The 21,180-nt window shown below is 31.7% G+C and overlaps 1 protein-coding gene and 2 long non-coding RNA genes across 3 annotated transcripts; 2 read left to right on the top strand and 1 right to left on the bottom strand.

The window, feature by feature from the left end:
* The first annotated feature begins 2,949 nt into the window (after positions 1-2,949).
* On the top strand, positions 2,950-5,345 carry LOC149887393 (uncharacterized). The gene is made up of 2 exons (XR_016453032.1): positions 2,950-3,485; positions 4,806-5,345. It is a non-coding gene; the product is annotated as an uncharacterized LOC149887393 (long non-coding RNA).
* Positions 5,346-15,921: 10,576 nt separating this feature from the next.
* Positions 15,922-20,645, top strand: LOC149887391 (uncharacterized). The gene is made up of 2 exons (XR_016452543.1): positions 15,922-16,027; positions 16,832-20,645. It is a non-coding gene; the product is annotated as an uncharacterized LOC149887391 (long non-coding RNA).
* Positions 16,608-20,601, bottom strand: LOC149887392 (uncharacterized). The gene is made up of 4 exons (XM_090087583.1): positions 17,811-20,601; positions 17,519-17,584; positions 17,203-17,259; positions 16,608-17,039 (listed from the first exon to the last, which is right to left on the bottom strand). Exons 1-4 carry the CDS (start codon positions 20,599-20,601, stop codon positions 16,720-16,722), a joined length of 3,234 nt encoding a protein of 1,077 aa, XP_089943709.1. The 3' UTR covers positions 16,608-16,719.
* Positions 20,646-21,180: the final 535 nt, after the last annotated feature.

Genomic DNA, 21,180 nt, shown 5'->3' with positions numbered 1-21,180 from the left:
TTCAGCCATGGTAGATAAAATTGCTGGTAAAGGTGTAGTTTACCTTAAAAAGAAAGGTCAAGGAGTTAAGATTGCAGCTGCAGGATCTGGTTTATTTTTGAGACCATGGAGTAAACGAGGATCTTTAGGTGTTGGAATGTACTTACGTAGTGGAAATGGATATGCAACTAAAGGTTCTGGTCTGTTGTTAGAACAAATTCACCATTTTCGAGCATTCCATTTTCGAATTTGATTCTTTAATAGTGGTAACACTCCTCATAAATTTATTTAAACTCATTTAAAATTTTTTTCTTAGCATAATAAAATATCAAGAAATATTGCTTAAATCATAAAGTTTTAAAGAGTAATTTAGCTGGTTACACTACTCATAAAGTTTTAAAGCAAAACGGAGCTGAAATTGCTCAACATAAATCTTGAAAGAAAAATAGAGTAGAAACTGCCTCAATAATTTTAAAACCACACAAAGATTTAGCACATCCACCAGTATTAGTAAATGGAAGATATGAAATATTTGCGCAACAGGGCATTAAATTAAATTTGTTATCACAGCAAAAAGTTGCTTACATAATTGGTTTATTAGCCATAAAAGTTATTGCATTTGTGACAGTAAGAGAAGAGCTGAAAGTTAAACTTGATTATTTTAGTATATTAGCAGAGTCTAGTGATAAAATAATAAACGTTACTTATAATTCTAATTCTGACGTGTAAATTAAAAAAGGGGAAAGCTTATGTTATACTAATTTTTTAAACTATTACGTTTGCTCATTAGACTTTAAATTTTTAAATTTTATCTGTACTTAATAAAATGGAATATAATAATTATAATAAAATGTATCCAATTCTTCCAAATGCACCTGCTGAAGATAATATATGTGATATTTATAGACTACAAAAAATTAGTGAGATACAAAAAGATATAGAGCGTGAGAAGGAAAAAAGAACAATATTTAGTAGGAAATATCATAGAGCTGTAAAAATTATTTCAACAGTTGATAGTGCTTTGCAACCAAATAATATTGCACTTGGTAATATTGGAATAGGGTTTTTAACAAAAATAATTGTAGCACCAGTAGTTATTGCATGTGAGGGTGTAGCATTAGGTGCTGGATTTTTATCAATAATAGATGGGCAAGTTAACTGAAAATTAAACTTTAAAGCAGAAAAGCATGAAATGATTAAAGTGTTAGCTGACTGAAAGCTAAGTATAACAAGTGATTATATTTCAAAAGTTTTAAAAGATGGAAATATAAGTGATAATGAATATGAATTAATTCTTGGTGAGCTTCAAAAGCTTCAATTAATGCTTGAAGAAATTAGAACAAAAGTTTGAGAACAGATAGATGAGCAGACTAAGAAAGCACTAATTAACCTCCTTAACAATTTGATTTCATTTTTTAGTGATCCTAAAAAAAGAGATCAAATTGTTAAAGAGTTCTTAGATGTTAACAAAAGAATACAGCAAAGTAGTATAAATAATAATATTGGTGAAATCAGTTTTCAGGCTGACCAAACAAAATTGTGCAAGCCATTAATTGATAGTCAAGATCGAGTAAAAGAAATTTTTCTTAAATTGCATGATTAAGCTAATAATAATAATTATAACTTTTCTCTCACTTTTTAAAATGCTTACCCTGAAATCATGAATGAGGTTAACTCTTATGAGCACACACATAGTGTCCCAGCTAGCACACATACGTTGGGCCGACGTTGGACCAACGTCGGAAGCGTTGGCCAATTTTATTAATTTAGCGCTGACGTTGAACCAACGTCGGCCCAACGTCGAAATACGACTATTTTTAAATGCGTACAGTGTGAACCGGGTTTAGCGTTAAAAACGTTTTCATCCATTTTTTAAAAGCTGTTGTGGCGCAACTTTTTATTAGAGTATTTTATTGTTTTGAGTTTCATGATTTTATAATAATTTCGTTGTAATGTAGTATTGAGTAATTTCGAATTTAATATCAAATCATTAAAAAAAAAAAAAATAGAAACATGCTAATTTTTATATCTATTAAGATGCAGGTTATTTTTTCTTTAAAACAAGAGTTTATTTAATTGAATTATGTTTATAATGTCATTATGTATAATTATGTTTGTAATGTCATTATGTATAATTATGTTTATAATGTTTATAATGTCATTATATTTAAATTGTAATGTTTATAATGTTTTTAGTTTATAATGATATTATAAACTAAAATTAAATAAACTCTTTTTTTACTCTTGTATGTAATACATACATTAATAATGTATGTACTTTACAAACACATAATTTCAAATTAATCACATAATCACAAAATTAATTTCATTTTATCATTCAAATTAATCACATAATTTAACATTCAAATTAATCACATAATCACAAAAAACAAATTAATCGTGTATACGATTAATTTGCATGATATCATGGATTAGTTTTAAAAATCATGTAGTTTGTATCAATAACATTATGTCAATGTTATTGATACAAACTGTAGGATTTTTAAAACTGATATATGATACAATCAACTACAATGTTGTTAATTGTATCATCCCTCAGTTTTATATAGTTAATTTATATATATATATATATATATATATATATATATATATATATATATATATATATATATATATATATATATATATATATATATATACATTACTAAATGTACATTAGGTGGCTTTTTCATGCGTAAAATATATACATTAGGGAGACACTTTCGTTAAGGCGACAATTTCGTGTCGCCTTAACGTTTGCACTATCAGTTTGAGCATAAAGAAGCGTGTAACAAGAGTGATTTGTTTAACATGAGTTCTTTTATGTTTCAGCAGCCTAAATATGCATTTGGAACCATTATCAGTGTATTCTAAGTCATTATTTAATCATTATTTGTTTTAGCCTGTATATCTCGGTATGTTGAATATGGTACATTAGGGTGACGCGTGCTTAATTGGTTTAAACTGGCATGAATCATTTGTATATCTGCATTATATTTCTTAATACCAACGCATGAGGTACTTACTTAATTTTAGCCCACTAATAACATCAACATAACGTGTTGTTGTCTCAAAATTGAATTTTAGTTGAATTTAGGATCAATCCGTCGCCGTAATGTATGCATTTTTCACTAACAGTATTTCTTAAAACACGAGAAAAAAAAAACATTTTTTTTAAAGAGTTTTGATGGAATTTGTTTTTATATATCTAATCAATGCGTTTTATGAATAAAAAAGTTATGTTTAATAGAGTTTTTTCCACCATTTGGCTTTTTGTTCTCATTTCCATATATAATTGTTAGATTTTTCATAATGACACGGTGTCGCCTTAATGTAACAGGATAAAGTCGCCTTAATGTATTGCGCTGTAGCTTCTACTCTAAATTTCTATTGGCTGCATACTTTTTAATGTGAAAATATCAAAAAAGATGGTGTCGAATTAGCATTTGGTGTGCCAATTGTTTTTGTGTTTATATTGATAGATAATGCAATAAATGGGTTTTAAAGTATTATTTTTTCTTTTCTGATACATAAATTTTAGTATATAATATATATACACAAAAATGTAGACTAATGCAACAAAATATATCACATTTTCTGCTATCTGAAAATATGTTTTCACGGTGTGTCAGAATATAGCTGCGTACTACATAACATATATTTTTATTGAACTTATACTAAAGTTGCTTTAATTATGCTTTATAATATATCTAAGTTATAAACATTTTGAAATGCTTACAAGTTGAAAAGTATACTTTTTTTATTTGTTTTATGCTCCATTCACCTATACATTAAAGGTAGCTATATCCATAATAAGAAATTAAGTTTTGTGATATAGTTTTTGCTATATAGCTTTATACTTACTTATACACGTAAATAAAGTCAAAACTATTGCTTATAATTAATTTATAAACGAGCAAAAAATTTAATTTACTTTAGGGAGCTTAATTTAGTAAATCAAGCTATGATTAGATAAACATTAAATAGAGCTTACTGTAAACAAAAACATTAACTATTTCTTTTATAAGGGTAAAAGCATACTCACATTTGTCTTTAAGTAAGTACTATAGGAGCCTAAGATTTTGTGTGTGTGTGTGTGTGTGTGTGTGTGTGTGTGTGTGTGTGTGTGTGTGTGTGTGTGTGTGTGTGTGTGTGTGTGTGATTGTTTCCCCTTATTAAATAAACAGTAATATAATATTTAAAAGCCCTTATCACTTAATCTTACAATAATTTCATATAAGAATTTCAAAGAAATAGAATGTGTTTTTTGATTTACAAGATTTTTATGTAAATACTGAGAAGACCTGAATTTCTAAAGACACCCATTATCCAATAACACAATGAAATAGTCACTTATAAAATGCTTTATAAATACTCAATATTAGTATGTTACGGAACATTGCCAGCCTTAAGGAAAAAAAGGCAGTTTGCTTTTGTATAATTATACTAATTTGAAACACCCTTATGAAAAAGTAACAAAAAGTTTGTTAATTAATGTGTGCATCTAGTTTCATATATGAATATATTATCAGCAATAATGTAATACAATTTCTTCTTAAGTAAAATGATTTTTTTTTGTTATTAAGTTTCCCTTTTTTATTGTAAAGTTTTGCTTTTTTTTCAACTAATTCTATGAAATAGAGGTAATATAGAAAGTATAATGTAATAGAAACAGGAATTTTTTGTATCATCAACAAAACTATGTTTTTTACATTCATACATTCATAAAGTGAATTTAGGAAATTTATTCTTCTAATACATTTTTAGTCAATAATATATGGTTCTGTTGTGACAAATAATATATTTGAAATGTTTTTCTTGTTTAGGTTAAACCTACTTCTTCTGTATCTAACTGTTTATAAGGCTACAGTATCACTTGTAAAAGTTGAAAAGAGAATTTTAAAAGAATTAATGTTTACATCTTAATAATTCTTTTAGTTTGGAAATTAGTATTTTGAATCTGGTTTCTTGATTTAGAACTTTTTCTTGCAAAGGTTTATTATAAAGTATTGACGGTATGACATTTAGAATTACAATGAGTAACAAATAGATTCTTAGCTTCACTTTTTGAGTTTGAAGTTTTGTATTCAAGCTTATTTACCTAGATTTCTGATAAAATACTGACTTTTCTATTTTATTTAATAAGAAATGAAGATTGTTGCTAATTCCCATTATTTCCCATAGATTAGATTGTGGTTTTTTTGAGTTATTTTTTCATTTTGGAAATCTTTTTTGACTGATGGATTTTGTAACCCATTTTGATGCATATTCTTTTAAACTGATCTATATTTGCTGGAGAGCTGAAATATTATGTTCAACATGGAGATTTATACATCATTATGTAAAATAAAATGAAGTTTCATTTATTTTCTTAGCTTTCATATTGATTAGCAGACAGTTCAGTAGTTTTTTATAAGAATGATGAAATTTAAAAATTATATTGGTAGATGGCTACCTAGTTTTGCTAGATTGCTCGCATTTAGTTTGGTAATAAAAGTAAAAACCAAAGTAAATTATTTATTACTTGAAGAAATGTAAATAAAAATGGTGAAATTGTCACATTAAGCATTTTGTGACAAACTTAAACTTTAAAACGCTTGTGTCTTAAATGAAAAAAGAGGCCGCAAAAACCATTTAGAAAGATTAATTTTTTAAATAAGTTTTAGTGAAACTGAATTTTAAGTAAAAGAGAACTGTTTTAAAATTACTTATATTAAAAGAATATCTTTTATTCCTTTTTTCTTATTTTAATTGGACTTTAAGCATTATATCATTAGTTATAAAAGAAATTTCATTAGTTATAAAAGGCACGCTATTTTTAAAAAACCAGAAACAAAAGTTTTGCTTTTTTTTTACAAAAGTCATTTTTTAAATAAATCGACTTCTCTGAAGTTAATTAGAAATGGTGCGTCTTCTTAATTTGTAACACTTAAAAGTTTTTGATGTTACAAATTTGTATTTATCCATATAACGTATTTTTTCTAAATTATTTAAACGGATCAAAGGAAAAATAAGTTTAATGAAATGGCAGTTCTGCGCAACCTCTTGGTTTGAAAGACAAAGTTAGAGTAATTTCAGGGTCTTAGGAAGTCCGTAGATAGGTGAAAAATTGGGTACTTAAGTGAATTTTAATTATTAAACGAAAATTTAATTATTAAAACTCGACTTTTTTTTTTTGTTAAGTACGGTCGATTTTCTAATCAGAGCCATACGTAGATATGACACTTTACATTCTCTAACTATCATTACTTTTTAAACTAACAACTGAGATGAATAAATGATTTCAAAGTATTAATGAACTACTAATTTGACAAAATAACAAATTATCAATTTTATAGAAAAAATTTAAAAATGGTTCATTGGCAGACAGGTATCTGTCAAAGGAAATAATATTTTTTTTATCATCTAAGATCTCATTTCAAGACTACAGTATAATTAAAAAGATTGAAAAAAAAAAAAACTTTTAAAACGGAAAAAAGTATTTCCTTCGCTTTTTGATTTGATTTTTTTCAGAGTTAGTAGAACTTCCAGTAGGTTATTTCATGTGGAAGATTTATTTAATCAAATTTATGAAAAATTAATTATCAAAAAGTCACTTAAAACAGAGCTGCCAAATTTCAATCTGGAAAAAAGTAATAATATAACATTTCTTTAACAGTTAAAGTTTCCTTTTAAAGGATTTTTTTTATTTTTTTATATTCATTTATCTTTTTATTAATAATTAATTTTTAGGAAGAAAACCTTCCACTAGAATTTTAAGATTCACTTTTAGCGAAAAAAGAAAACATGAATTTTTTAATCACTGAGCTTTGACAGTGCTAATATTCTAAAGATGACAAAGATGTGACAGTTGCTGGCTAAATATCCAAATAGCTACTAAAAGTTCTACATGTCAAGTTCACACCCTCAATATATGATATCAAAGATAACACCAAAAGTTAATTAAACACTTTGTAAAAATAAAATTTGAAAACATTTTAGTGACATAAAAAAAAAAAAAGCACCATAACTTATCTAAAATATTTTGAAATCACAGTGTCGTTGGTGTAAACAAGAAACTTATTAAACTATCAATGATTAAAAAGAAATTAATAAAAGAATTTTTCATACCTATAAACTTATTTGTAAGCAGTTAATTTGTTTTTTCAAATATGAATATAAGTTAAACAAAAAACTGCAGACGAAACTAGAGTAAGCTGAACTACTTTTGAAGTTTTAAAATAATGTTTTAAAAAAAGTGCTCAAAGTAAAAACTCAATAACTAGAAGTTTTAACATTACATGTGACCATGAAATAAAACACTATAGTTGATATATAAGATAGCAATACTAGAGCTATATTCAAAATGACTTTCTCATGAGTTCACCTTTAGTAAACTTGTGTTTATGGTTTCTGGTTACAAAGGTGTTAAATGTCTTTTGATCTGCAATCTTTTTTCTCTATAAATACTTTTTAAGTATTTTTAGTATGTTACTGAACAATATACTATCACCAAATCAAATTATATATCACAACTTCTGAAAAACAATCCAATCTTCACGTTGAAGTCAGAAAAAAAGATTCTGTTGAATGACCAGTATGCGTAAATGTATGGTTTGTTTTTTTTATTTCATCATTGATCAACCTGTTACTTCTTTGGTTTCAGCTTCTTTCTTCTCAATTATTAAATTTTTAATCTTTCAATTGCTTCTTCTGATGTTTGGCATTCATATCTGTAGCATCTTTTTGTTGTTGTTGCTTGTCTTACTTTCACATGCATGAATATTTTATCAACATTAGCTGTTATTTGACTTTTTTTCATACAAGATCATTTCTAGTGAAACTTCCTGTTCAAATAGTTTTTTATAATTTTTTAAAATCATCATCTGTAGATGCTATAAATCATCTTTAAATCATCACCTTGTGTCAGTACTATTAGATAGTCCTTTAGCAAACAAAAATTTTGAATTGCTCTCAGCATCAATACAACCACTAATGTCTTTAAGTCTCGATTAATATTGTTAATGTCTTCAGCCATCACATTCACCATCTGTTTCCAAAAGAATTCTTTCTTAGATTTTGATAGGGATCAATATGTCAGATTCTATTGCAGATGAATTAACTAATCCTGCTTTGGCAAAACCCTGCTCTAAATGAGCTTGCCTAAAGAAAACTTTGTAAAGTTTGTTTATTAAATAAGGAAAACTGGACTTCCCCACTACCTTCTTCTTTGAATATTTGTAAAAATCAGCAAGAATTTCATGCCACACAGATTTGACTTATCGAAAGACATAAATATCAAGGGACTGCAGCATATACGAATAATGGGTCAATAACCATAAATTAGTAATGCATTAACTAAGTCAACATCTTATTCATAAGTGCTTTCCAGCATATAAAGTAAAAGGATTGAATTTCATTCCTGCAGCTGAAGTTGTTGATAACAGATTATTGTAAACTGTTCTTATTGGATCCAGAAGTAATTATTACGGGAATTTTAATTCCTCTTTGCAAGTTATTTTTTTCTTTTTAAAATGAGTGCTAAGACCGCTTTCATCAGTCGACAATTTCGTTCGGTGCACTATGGGATAAAATAATAAAAATTGATCACAAAAATCAAAAATTACAATTTTTTAATTTTCAATTTAGATATGATTTTTTATTAACTAGTGATTATAGAAATTTGTAGCTAAACGAACTTTGAAAATATCTTTCACGGTATTGATATTGTAGGTTATCGAAATTTATATTTATCAATTAAAAAAAAAAAAGAAAATTTCTGATATTTCTTGCAAAAAATTTGCGCAAATAAAAAGAAGCTTTTCCCACAACACAAATTTAATTGTTACAAATGTGATTCTTAGCAATAGGTTGCAACTGATCAGATCTATATTTCTCCACGTATAAAACATTTTAAGAAATATTTAGAGATACAGAATTTGGGGTTAGGGTTAGGGTTAGGGTTAGGGTTAGGGTTAGGGTTAGGGTTAGGGTTAGGGTTAGGGTTAGGGTTAGGGTTAGGGTTAGGGTTAGGGTTAGGGTTAGGGTTAGGGTTAGGGTTAGGGTTAGGGTTAGGGTTAGGGTTAGGGTTAGGGTTAGGGTTAGGGTTAGGGTTAGGGTTAGGGTTAGGGTTAGGGTTAGGGTTAGGGTTAGGGTTAGGGTTAGGGTTAGGGTTAGGGTTAGGGTTAGGGTTAGGGTTAGGGTTAGGGTTAGGGTTAGGGTTAGGGTTAGGGTTAGGGTTAGGGTTAGGGTTAGGGTTAGGGTTAGGGTTAGGGTTAGGGTTAGGGTTAGGGTTAGGGTTAGGGTTAGGGTTAGGGTTAGGGTTAGGGTTAGGGCCCACGAGGGGCGTCCTTCAATTGTAAAATGCCTTTAGACGCACGTGTCTAGTCGTCTCGTTGCATCGACCTAGAGGAGTTTTCTGATAGATCTTGCGCTTTGGGCTCAGTTAATCGGTCTGTATCCATTGTAAACACGGTGTCTGCCGTTAGAAAATCGTTAACCAGGCGTTTGTGAGCTTTAACAACCATCCCTTTGAGTTTAAAACGAACGTTTCTTTAAAAGCCACTCGAGATGGAGGTACTCACGGAGGTTTGTTACGGTAACAACCCTGTGGTTTGCCATCTTCTTTCTTTCCGCAGCGTCGCAAACGCATCGGCCGGTCTCTTAGGTGACGAAAAAACGTCTGATCTCTCGACTGGAATGCTTAACGTACTAAGATTAGTAGAGTTAGTACTAAGAGTTGCATCTGGCCGCCGTAATTTTCTTCGATGATGTCTTGAAAATTTCGTGACGTCGTTTTCAAACCTCTAGGGTCGATTTTAACCTTCGACCTTAAAGTCGATTTTAGCCTTCGGTGTGGCTCTGTACAACTTTTGCGGTGAAAAAGCTTGCGCGGAGTCTACAGTTGTATTTAGCCGACAGACGCTGGCAACGCAGAAACAGAATGAATCTTGGGCGGCGCAAACCGAGCGTTCAGCAAATTTCTAGCATTTTACGTCAAAGCGGACAATCTGCACGACAAATAAAGCTAACTTTCTCGTTGCAACAGTTAGTCACTGGACGTTGGACGAGTGTGTACAGCTGTTTTGCGTCGAAAGCCGACCGGTGGTCGGATGCGACTCTTCTTTTCATTCGAAAATCAGAACCTGGCCATCAGTCGTGTATCACCATCGAATGCTTAATGTAGTGATTTCTCGAAACGACAAAAGCTTGTAAATCAAACAGCCTCGCTGTACTGTTGCCTAATATGTTAACGGATGGCCAGGAACAACCTTGGTCTGTAATGTATGAGTTCGTTTTTCCATTCGAGGCACTAATTACTGCAGTTTTAAAAGTCACCTAAAGTATAAGCTCATCTCTCCATTCAAGAAAAACAAGCATCAGAGTTTCGGAAAGTTTGCATGCACGACACCACCATCGATGATACTTAAACAAACAGAAAATGAATTGCAAAACAGAACCACTGAATTGCAAAACATAACAACGGACAGCTTGTAAAAAGCATGGTGATGAGCTTCTTCAATCCAATCAAGGAACCAAGCATCACAGTTTCGGCAATGGTGCATGTGCAAATCAGCAAACTGTGATACTTAATCAAACAACTTCACTGTTTTGCTTAGTTTAAGAATGGATGGCTAAGAACAACCTCGTTAGTGAGTATGAAGTCATCTCTTCATTCAAGGAATTAATAATCAGAGTTTTAGAAGTCTCTTACGTGCGATACTACTATCAACGGTACTTAATCAAACAGCCTCTCAGAATGGCCTAGTTTGAGAACGGAAGGCTTGGAACAACCTTAGTAGTGGGTCATCAGTTCAACTTTTCATTCAAGGAATTAAGCATCTAAAATCTGAAAAATAAAAAGAAGAGCTCTTTGTTAGAAGTTCTTATTTTTATTTTTCCTCAACTTCTATTTCTTTTCTTTTTTTCTTTTTTTTTTTTAATGATAGTTTTTCTTTTTTTTTATCTATTTTGTTCGTTTAAATTAATACAACAGGCGTTTTAGGTCGTTTCTGTAACATTATTTAACACTTTAAATTGTAATAAATATTTGAACAGAAGAAAATCCTTTTCGTAACGTTAAAATGTCATAAGAACATTTCATCTTTACCAAATACGCTTGTAAAAATAGTTTCACTTTTAAAGTTTGTTGTATATGTCTTTTAATTTAGTGAATCGCAATTTGGATTTTCTTAGGCGCACATCTACTTTAGTTGCTTTTTCTTAAAGAAAGGTCACCAGAGTTTTCTTACACAGCCCCTGCAGCATAATCTTTAACAAAATACTCTTTTGAAAAGTTTTACATTGAAATAAACAAAAGCCATTTGCGTAAGTAGAGATAAATTAGAGAATAAAAAGTGCATAAACGCCTCGCTACTTTGATGAAGAAGAAACGGATGACTAGATGCAACTTTTTAATTTCGTGTGCTATCTCTTTCGATTAAGGTACTTTTTGAATATTTTTTCAAAGAAATGTTAGCGTAGTTTTCATCTATTAAATCTAAATCATGTTTAAAGGTAGTTTTTGAATGTTTTTTCAAAGAAATGTTAGCGTAGTTTTCATCTATTAAATCTAAATCATGTTTAAAGGTAGTTTTCGAATATTTTTTCAAAGAAATGTTAGCGTAGTTTTCCTCTTTTAGATCTAGCTTATGTTTAAGGTAGTTTTTAAATTTTTTTTTAAAGAAAAGTTGGCATAGTTTTCCTCTTTTGGATATAGCTTATGTTTAAGGTAGTTTTTAAATATTTTTTTAAAGAAAAGTTAGCGTAGTTTTCCTCTTTTAGATCTAGCTTATAATTCAGGTAGTTTTTGAATATTTTTTCAAATAAAAATTAGCAAAGTATAGTTTATTTAGCATGACATCATAAAATACTAAACTCAAAAAGGCAAGATAAAGTATAAGATAAACGTAAAATAAGATATAGATGAAAAAAATGTTAGGCTGCATAAAATCAAAAACTGCATTGCCTATCATAAACACAAATGTCTAGTGAGAGCTTTTAAAGTTCGTTCTTTTCGTCTTTTAATTTGGTGAATCGCGATTTGAATTTTCTAAGGCGCACATGTCTTTCAGTTGCTTTTTTCTTGAGGCAAGGTCGCCAGAGTTTTTTTACGCAGCTCCTGCAGCATAATCTTTAACAAAATACTCTTTTGTATTTCATTACATAGAAATAAACAAAAACCATATGCGTAAACAGAGATAAATTAGAACGCAAAAGTGCATAAAAAGCCTCGCTACTTTGCTATAGAAGAAGTGGATGACTAGATACAACTTTGTAAATTCGTGTACTATCTCAATGGATTAAGGTATTTTTCGAAAGTTTTTTAAAAGCATAAATAGCGTAGTCTTCCTCTTTTAAATCTAGCTTATGTCTATGGCAGTTTTTGAATAGATTTTCAAAGAAAGGTTAGCGTAGTTTTCCACTTTTAAGTTTAGCTTATGTAGCTTGACAAAACAACACACAAAAAGACAAGATAAAATATCAGATAAACGTAAAATAAAATATAAATGAAACTAAAGTTAGGCTGCATAAAAAACAAACAACTTAATAATCTACTAGACATGTTTAAGTTGAATTAAGTAAAGTCCTTTGCGCAAATTTGGGTAAATAAGAGAGTAAAAATCCATAAAAAGCCTCGATACTTTGCTGAAGAAGAAGATGACTATATGCAACTTTTTAAAATCGTGAGCTATCTATATCGATTTAGGTCCTTTTTGAATAGTTTTTCAAAGAAAGGTTAGCGTAGTTTTCCTCTTTAAAGTTTAGCTTATGTAGCTTGACATCACAGAACACAAAAAGATAAAATAAAATATAAGACAAACGTAAAATGAAAAATAGATGTAGCTGAAGTTAGGCTGCATAAAAAACCAACAACATAATAATCTACTAGGCATGTTTAAATTGAATTAAATAAAATCCTTTGCGCAAAAATAGGTATGTTAGAGAGTAAAAGTGCATAGAAAGCCTCGCTACTTTGCTGTGAAAGAAGTGGATGACTAGATACAACTTTTTAAAATCCTGTGCTATCTCTATCGATTAAGGTAGTTTTCGAAAGTTTTTTCAAAGCAAAAATAGCGTAGTCTTCCTCTTTTAAATCTAGATTATGTCTAAGGTAGTTTTTGAACAGCTTTTCAAAGAAAGGTTAGCGTAGCTTTCCTCTTTTAAGTTTAGCTTATGTAGCTTGACATCACAAAACACAAAACTCAAAAAGACAAAATAAAATATAAGATAAACGTAAAATAAAATATAGATGAAGCTAAAGTTAGACTGCATAAAAAAACAACAACGTAATAATCTACTAGAATCTAATAAAACCCTAGGCGCAAATGTAGGTATGTTAGAGAGTAAAAGTGCATAAAAAGCCTCGCTACTTTGTTTAAGGTAGTTTTTGAATAGTTTTTCAAAGAAAGCTTAGCGTAGTTTTCCTCTTTAAAGTTTAGCTTATGTAGCTTGACATCACAAAACACAAAACACTAAAAGGAAAGGTAATATAAAAGTTAATCGTAAAATAAAATGTAGGTGAAATAATAATCTTCTATATATGTTTGGATTGAATTAAATGAATTCTTTTGCGTAAATATAAGCAAACTAGTGAGAAAAAGTGCATAAAGAGCCTCGCTACTTTGCTGCAGAAGAAGTGGATGACTATATGCAATTTTTTAAAATCGTGTGCTATCTCTATCGATTAAGGTAGTTTTCGAAAGTTTTTTCAAAGTAAAAATAGTGTAGTTTTCCTCTTTTAAATCTAGCTTTTGTCTAGGGTAGTTTATGAATAGATTTTCAAAGAAAGGTTAGCGTAGCATTCCACTTTTAAGTTTAGCTTAAGTTGCTTGGCATCACAAAACTCAAAACTCAAAAAGAAAAGATAAAATATATGATAAACCTAAAACATAATATAGATGAAACTAAAGTTAGGCTGCATAAAAAACCAACAACATAATAATCTACTAGGCATGTTTAAATTGAATTAAATAAAATCCTTTGCGCAAATGTAGGTATGTTAGAGAGTAAAAGTGCATGAAAAGCCTCGCTACTTTGTTAAAGGTAGTTTTTGAGTAGTTTTTCAAAGCAAGTTTAGCGTAGTTTTCCTCTTTTATGTTTAGACTATGTAGCTTGACATCACAAAACACAAAGCTCAAAAAGGCAAGATAAAATATAAGTTAATCGTAAAATATAGATGAAACAAAGTTTAGACTGCATAAAAAACCAACAACATAATAATCTACTAGGCATGTTTAAGTTGAATTAAATAATGTCCTTTGCGCAAATTTGGGTAAATAAGAGAGTAAAAATCCATAAAAAGCCTCGATACTTTGCTGAAGAAGAAGATGACTATATGCAACTTTTTAAAATCGTGAGCTATCTATATCGATTTAGGTCCTTTTTGAGTACTTTTTCAAAGAAAAGTTAGCGCAGTTTTCCCCTTTTAAGATTAGATTATGAAGCTTGACATAACAAAACACAAAACTAACAAAGGCAAGATAAAATATAAGGTAAACGCAATATAAAGCATAGACGAAACTAAAGTTAGGCTGCATAAAATAAACGGGTAACAATACTCTTCTATGTATGTTTACATTGAGTTAAATAAAATCCTTTGCGCAAATATAGGTATGTTAGAGAATAAAAGTGCATAAAAAGCCTCAGTACTTTGCTGTAGAAGAAGTGGATGAGTAGATACAATTTTTTAAATTTGTGTGCTATCTCTATCGAATAAGTTAGTTTTCGAGAGTTTTTTCAAAGCAAAATTAGCGTAGTGTTCCTCTTTTAAATCTAGATTATCTCAAAAATAGATTTCGAATAGTTTTTCAAAGAAAGGTTAGCGCAGCTTTCCTCTTTTAACATTAGCTTATGTAGCTTGACATCACAGAACACAAAAAGATAAAATAAAATATAAGACAAACGTAAAATGAAAAATAGATGTAGCTAAAGTTAGGCTGCATAAAAAACCAACAACATAATAATCTACTAGGCATGTTTAAATTGAATTAAATAAAATCCTTTGCGCAAAAATAGGTATGTTAGAGAGTAAAAACGCATAAAAAGCCTCGCTACTTTGTTAAAGGTAGTTTTTGAATAGTTTTTCAAAGACAGGTTAGCGTAAATTTCCTCTTTAAAGTTTAGCTTATGTAGCTTGACATCACAAAATATAAAACTCAAAAAGACAAGATAAAATATAAGATAAACGCAAAATAAAATATAGATGAAACTAAAGTTAGGCTGCATACAAAACCAACAACATAATATTCTACTAGTTATGTTTAAATTGAATTAAATAAAATCCTTTACGCAAATATAGGTAAGTTAGAGAGTAAAAGTGCATAAAAAGCTTTACTTTGCTGAAGAAGAAGATGAATAGATGCAACTTTTTAAATTCGTGAGCTATCTCTATCGGTGTAAGGTAGTTTTTGAACAATTTTTCAAAGAAAAGTTAGCCTAGTTTTCTTCTTTTAAGTTTAAATTATGTAGCTTGACATCACAAAATACAAAACTCAAAAAGACAAGATAAAATATAAGATAAACGCAAAATAATAAAATATAGATGAAACTAAAGTTAGGCTGCATACAAAACCAACAACATAATATTCTACTAGAAAAGTTAGCCTAGTTTCCTTCTTTTAAGTTTAGATTATGTAGCTTGACATCACAAAACACAAAAAGGCAAGATAAAATACAAGGTAAACGTAAAATAAAATAGAAGTCAAACAAAAGTTAGGTTGCATAAATACAAAAACTGCATTGCCAAAAATAGAATTTGTTGTCTAGAAAGACCTTTTAAAGTTTGTTTCTTTCGTCTATTGACTTAGTGAATCGCGATCTGGTTTTTCTTAGGCGCGCTTGTTTCTTAGTTGTTTGTTTTTGTAAAGAAACTTTATTCAGACGTTTTTTTTACGCAACTCCTTTAAAATTATTTTTAACAAAGTATTCTTTTATACGTGTTTACATTGAAATAAAACCCTTTGCGTAAATAGAGATAAATTAGAGAGCAAAAGTACATAAAAAGCCTCGCTACTTTGCAGAAGAAGAATTGAATGGCAAGATTCGTGTGCTTTCTCTTTCGTTTAAGGTACTTTTTGAATATTTTTTCAAAGAAAAGTTAGCGTAGTTTTCCTCTTTTAAGTTTAGCTTACGCAGCTTGACATCACAAAACGCAAAAACCAATAAGGCATGATAAAATACAAGATAAACGTAAAATAAAATAGAAGTGAAACAAAAGTTAGACTGCATAAAAAAAAACAAACAAACAAAAAACATAATATACTTCTATGTATGTTTACATTGAACTAAATAAAATCCTTTGTGTAAATATATGAAAAAATAGAGAGTAAGAGTTCATAAAAAAGCCTCGCTATTTTGCTGAAGAAGAAATGGATGTCTAGATCTTTTAAAATAAGGAACGTTTTGATTTCTTTTTCCGAAAAATGTTTGGAGCAGTTTTCCTTTTTTAAATTTCACTTATGCAGTTTAACATCACAGGAAATATTATTTTGCTTTTTAACAAACTCCTAAAAACATCAGAAGTAATTCTAAATGCAACTCTATTAAAAGTTTTCACAGAATAACAAAACGACTTCTTTTTTTTTTAAAGATAAAAAAAAGTTTGAACTATCTTTAAATAAGAAATGTGAGAACAGTTTAACAGAACTTCTTGTTTATTATGTCTTTAGCGAAACAGATAAAAATATTTGCAAAAGCATAGATAAAACAAACTACACAAAAGGCCCATCTTTATTGCCAAACTGAACAAACTTATCTAAACTACATAAATGGTCTCACGATATTGCCATATTGAACAAACTTTTCTAAACTACCCTCTTTTTGAATTTTTAGCTTCATGTTTTTAATTTTGTCTTTAATATGGCTTTGGTAGGAGTACTTTTGCAAGACATGAATGAGCTTGTCACTGCTATGATTTGCCAAGATGCCAAGGTAATCTTTGTACGAGCAACTTGAGCTTACATCTGTAAACACGTCTTGCAAGATGTATGCCAACACCAAAGCTGCACATCGTGGAAAACTTCTGGTGTTGAACCATTCGTTGTGGCCAGGGCAAGCATTCAGCTTTTCAACTATTTCATCTAAAATTTTACAAACTCAAGTCATAACACAAAGTGATTAAATCAAATATTCATTTGGTTCTGAAGTAAGACAAGATTTATTCTGTTTTTTTTTTTTATTTATTTTTTTTTTGTTGACCTTATTGTTTGCACTGATAGCAATAACTGGTTTTTGAAAGATTACCTAAATGGCATTGGCTAACTTCTGCTTTGTTTTCCTTTGTTCTTGGCTGAGTTGATCCTGAAATAAAATAAAACCATGTTCATTTTTCTAATTCATAAAAACCATCAACAGTTTCTAAGTGTTAGAGATGATAACAAGCTGTGCATGATTTCTAACGGTCATGTTTCTAACTTCATCATTAGAAATCGGGTAGACACAACTTTCTAAAAGTGCACTTAGCAATGATGGCTAGTTTTTGTTAACAGTTAACCATCTGAAATTGTGCAAGAAGAGGTTTGTGTTTATATATCTTTGTATAAATTAGGTTTTACATTACCGATGAGTTCTTGAGTGAAAGATGGCATTTCCAACTTGATTTTTTTTCTTCTTGGATCTTTTACTTCTAAAACATAATCAGTTTAAGTATCATTCACTTGTATAAACATTTAAGCAATCACAGAATTAGTCCTGCAACAAATACATACACACTTCTGTGTTGTTTTTTTGGTTTGTTTTGTTTTTTTTACAGCTTTAACAATAAAAATAGGGCAAGGAGTTGATTTGGGCATTTTCATTTTTTGAAAGCTTGTTGAGATTTGCATAAAAATCAAAAATCAAAAAGAATTTACCTCTGGATGTAGAGGCAAGACTTTGGCTAAATAGGCTACCAACAGATTGAACAGCATAAGGTGAGAGCTGCTTTGCAAGAACAGTACCAGCCTGTTGGACTGGAACAGCTGAAACTGGATCAGATGAAAGAAACAAACTGGGTTTGGCCAATGTTTGCTGAAAAGCAACAAGGCTAGGAGTCAGAGGAACAGAAAAGACCTCTTTTGAAGGACAGAAAGCGACTTGCTGAGAAGGAGAAGCAGAAACAGGTTTGGCAACCACTTGCTCACTAAAGTAAACTGGAGAAAGATTTGCATGGTGTTCAATAAAATCCGGTTCATCAGGAAATAATGTTAATGCAAGAGGAGAACAAGCTGTGCCAACAGGAACAGCTAGAGTCTGATCTACATCCATACAAACAGTTTGTTCATTAGGAACTAGTTGTGCAAGAGCAGGGGATAGTTCAAGAACTGGACCAGCGATTGTTTGTTCAGATGGAACAGACGAAACAGGAGTTGAGGTAGGTTCACACAAGAAATCTACAGCATGGTCGTTGCTATCCTCTAAAGGAACATTGTTTTCTACAGCTGGAGCAAACGGAACCACTGTGGTACAGCTGAAAGTAGCAGCACATTCTTCAGAGTCAGAACCGGAGTCTAAATCTTCCTCAAAGATGTCCTCAACCTCATGAAAACCGTACTCCTCTGCATTAGTTTGGAGCCAGTCCATCACATCCTTCTCCTTCTTTGGTGGTCTCTCAGACTTTTCAACAGTCAAAGACTCTATGACTCCGAAGGACTGTCCGATGCCCAGGGCAAAGCGCAACTCCTCTGCAGCGTTCCACTGGGACACATAAAAGCTATCCATTGTGTTCCTGCTGTGCTTCATGTAGAGTGTAGCGAACCGCTCGCGATCTTCTTTGCTGTTGTTGGCAAAGTAAGTGGCTATCGAACCGCGAATGCAAGTGGGAGTAAGACGCTTCATGGGAATGTTTACTTGGCTTTTTCTGAAGCAGGACGTCAGGCAAGAGGAGATAGCAGAGGAACCCATCTGGTAAACAGGCACTCTAGTTGCACCGAGTGTCACACATTCGTCTTTGTTGGGTCTCATCGATGGAAAAAGGGGCCTGTAGCAGTCGCTCAACTCCAAAACAGTCTTGGTGTCTGCAGCCATGTAGTGAGAGTCGTTGACAAGAAGGTCTCTGTATCTCAGCAAATAAATATCGATCAACACTTTCAAGTCGTTCGGCACTAGAATGTTTTTGGCTCCGTACTTGTATGCTGTTTTGTAGCGCTCTTGCACAATGCAATATCCACACTCACTCTTCTCAGCAGCCATGTAGTCTCTAATGTTTAAAAGAGCAATGTTAGATTTTCTTAAACTGTTAATTACAGTGACAGAGAGCAGAAGATGGTTTCGTAGAGACACAGCATTGTCTCTAGTCGGTGTAAGAGACGGCTTTCTAATCGATTCCACTAACTCTCTTACGTATGCAGACTTGCCATATTCGGTCAGCAAACTGACATTGATGATGTTGATGCATTTTTTGCTTTTCACAAGGCTCCTCCTCAAAGAACGAAAGGGCCTCAGCACTTTTTGTAACTCCTCCACCTTGCAGCGCAAACGTCGGATGGCCTCATGAGAAAGTCCGAAATAGACATTCCTGGCTTCACTGAAACGAAACAGGAGACAAAGGTAGACGAGGCGGTTGTACAACGTGTGACAAGACATGGCTTTTGTTTGGTCAAGTTCACTCAGCTTGGAATTGAGCTGAATGTTTTTAAAGTGCATGGAAAAGTATCTATCCTCCAAAACGTTGGAATTGGTGAGAGCGTTCGGGTGCAGCGTCAGCGTGCTGTCACAACATGTCAATATTTCAACAACTGCATTTTTGTAGATCTTTGCTTGTGACAAAGTGTTGTTGTTGGCTACCACAAGCCACTTTTCAAAATCTCTGAAGAGCTCATCTGCTGACTGGTAATAAAAGTGAAAAGCATCTTTGTCCAGCTGAAACAAGAGTCTCTTATCTTCTGTCAAGACGGAGGAGTTGGAAACCAAGTGCTTTAAGCAATTAAAATCAGAGTCTAGGACGGATTCGGTGTTCAGCTCTTTGTTTTCTACAGAGGTGCAGTGGTTTGCAGAAGGAGCCTCGGACGAACCAGCAACTGATGAGGGCAAGCTTAAAAGAGGATCAGAGGAAAGAACCGGAGAAGAAAAAGAGGAGGAAGGCCCAGGAGCAGAGGATGCAGAGCCTGATGCAGACGCTTGTTCAGCTACTGGCTTAATACCAAAGAAGGCAGGTCGAATAAATTGAGGGACATAGAGCTTGTCGTTGTCGTACCGCTTTGCCTCTGCAATCTTTTGTTTGATCGTCTTGGAATCGTAGAAATGAGTCTCTTTCAAGTGTATGTCCAGTCGGTCGTAATACTTCCAACATTGCAAACAGGGGTAAGGTTTTGGACAGCCGGACTTGCGTTCGAGACGAGCATGCTGAAACTTCCTGACCATTGCAGAGTAAAAGATGGAAGCTTCATCCAAAGTCCAAGAATGATCTTTTTTAGTCAAGTGTCTTTTAATGCTTGTGGAGGAATGTTTGCACAAAGGCATCGGACAGCTAACAGCGTACCTCTTCTTGGTACCATAGAAAGGTACAACCCTGTTTACGGAGCCACACGCTGCAACTAATGCGGCCCTGACTTTGTTTTTGAGCTTTAAGTCTCTCTGTTCTTGTGACTGCCTTCTTTTCTTTTTTTTCGCTTTAGAGTTCGGAGAAGGGGCAACAACAGTGTTGTTTTCTTGTGAAGAAGACATGTTCAGGTGTTTGTTTGCAACGGTTTATGCTAAAAAAAAGAAAACAGTTAGTGAGAGTGTTTTTCTTCTGCCTGCATCCAATCCTGGAATGTTTACAACTGCAGGGAAGAGCTGTGTTTTTTCGAATCCTCTGCAAAAGAGAAAAAAGAAAGAAAAGAGAGCAACAAGAAGAAACAAAGTTTCCACTAGCAAATGAAAAAGAATGAGAGCAACTAGCATTACATGCATGGTGGCAGCAGTGATTGCTATTATGAGAAGGAGAATGAGAAAAAAAAAAAAAAAGAAACAAATAAATAAAGAGATGGAGTTTGAGAGGATCTCGCAACCATATGACTCAAAGAAAGAAACTGTGTTGAAAAAAGGCAAGAGAGGGCAAATAGAACTTGCTAACAAGGACAAATGACAGACATAACTACAACAGTAACAACTCTCATTGCAAGCATAATAACAACAGCATCAGCATCACTGACTCAGAGAGTGTTGACAAAACAAAACAGATTAAAAAAACAAGCAATGTGGCTGAACCGTAACAACAATCATTGCATGTATAACAACAACAACAACAACAACAACAACAAC

Source organism: Hydra viridissima, unplaced genomic scaffold (genome assembly GCF_058129835.1).
Source record: "Hydra viridissima isolate aposymbiotic clone 2 unplaced genomic scaffold, HvirCarnegie_v1 scaffold_5, whole genome shotgun sequence".
Lineage (NCBI taxonomy): Eukaryota > Metazoa > Cnidaria > Hydrozoa > Anthoathecata > Hydridae > Hydra > Hydra viridissima.
This window is presented reverse-complemented; position numbering and strand designations above follow the sequence as displayed.

Bases quoted from the DNA above. Each gene is read 5' to 3' on its own strand.
- LOC149887392 (XM_090087583.1), bottom strand. From the start codon at position 20,601: ATGTCTTCTTCACAAGAAAACAACACTGTTGTTGCCCCTTCTCCGAAC. The intron at 17,585-17,810 runs GTAAATTCTTTT...ATTATGTTTTAG, and splicing joins TCTTGCCTCTACATCCAGAG to AAGTAAAAGATCCAAGAAGA. The intron at 17,260-17,518 runs GTAATGTAAAAC...ATTTTATTTCAG, and splicing joins TTTCACTCAAGAACTCATCG to GATCAACTCAGCCAAGAACA.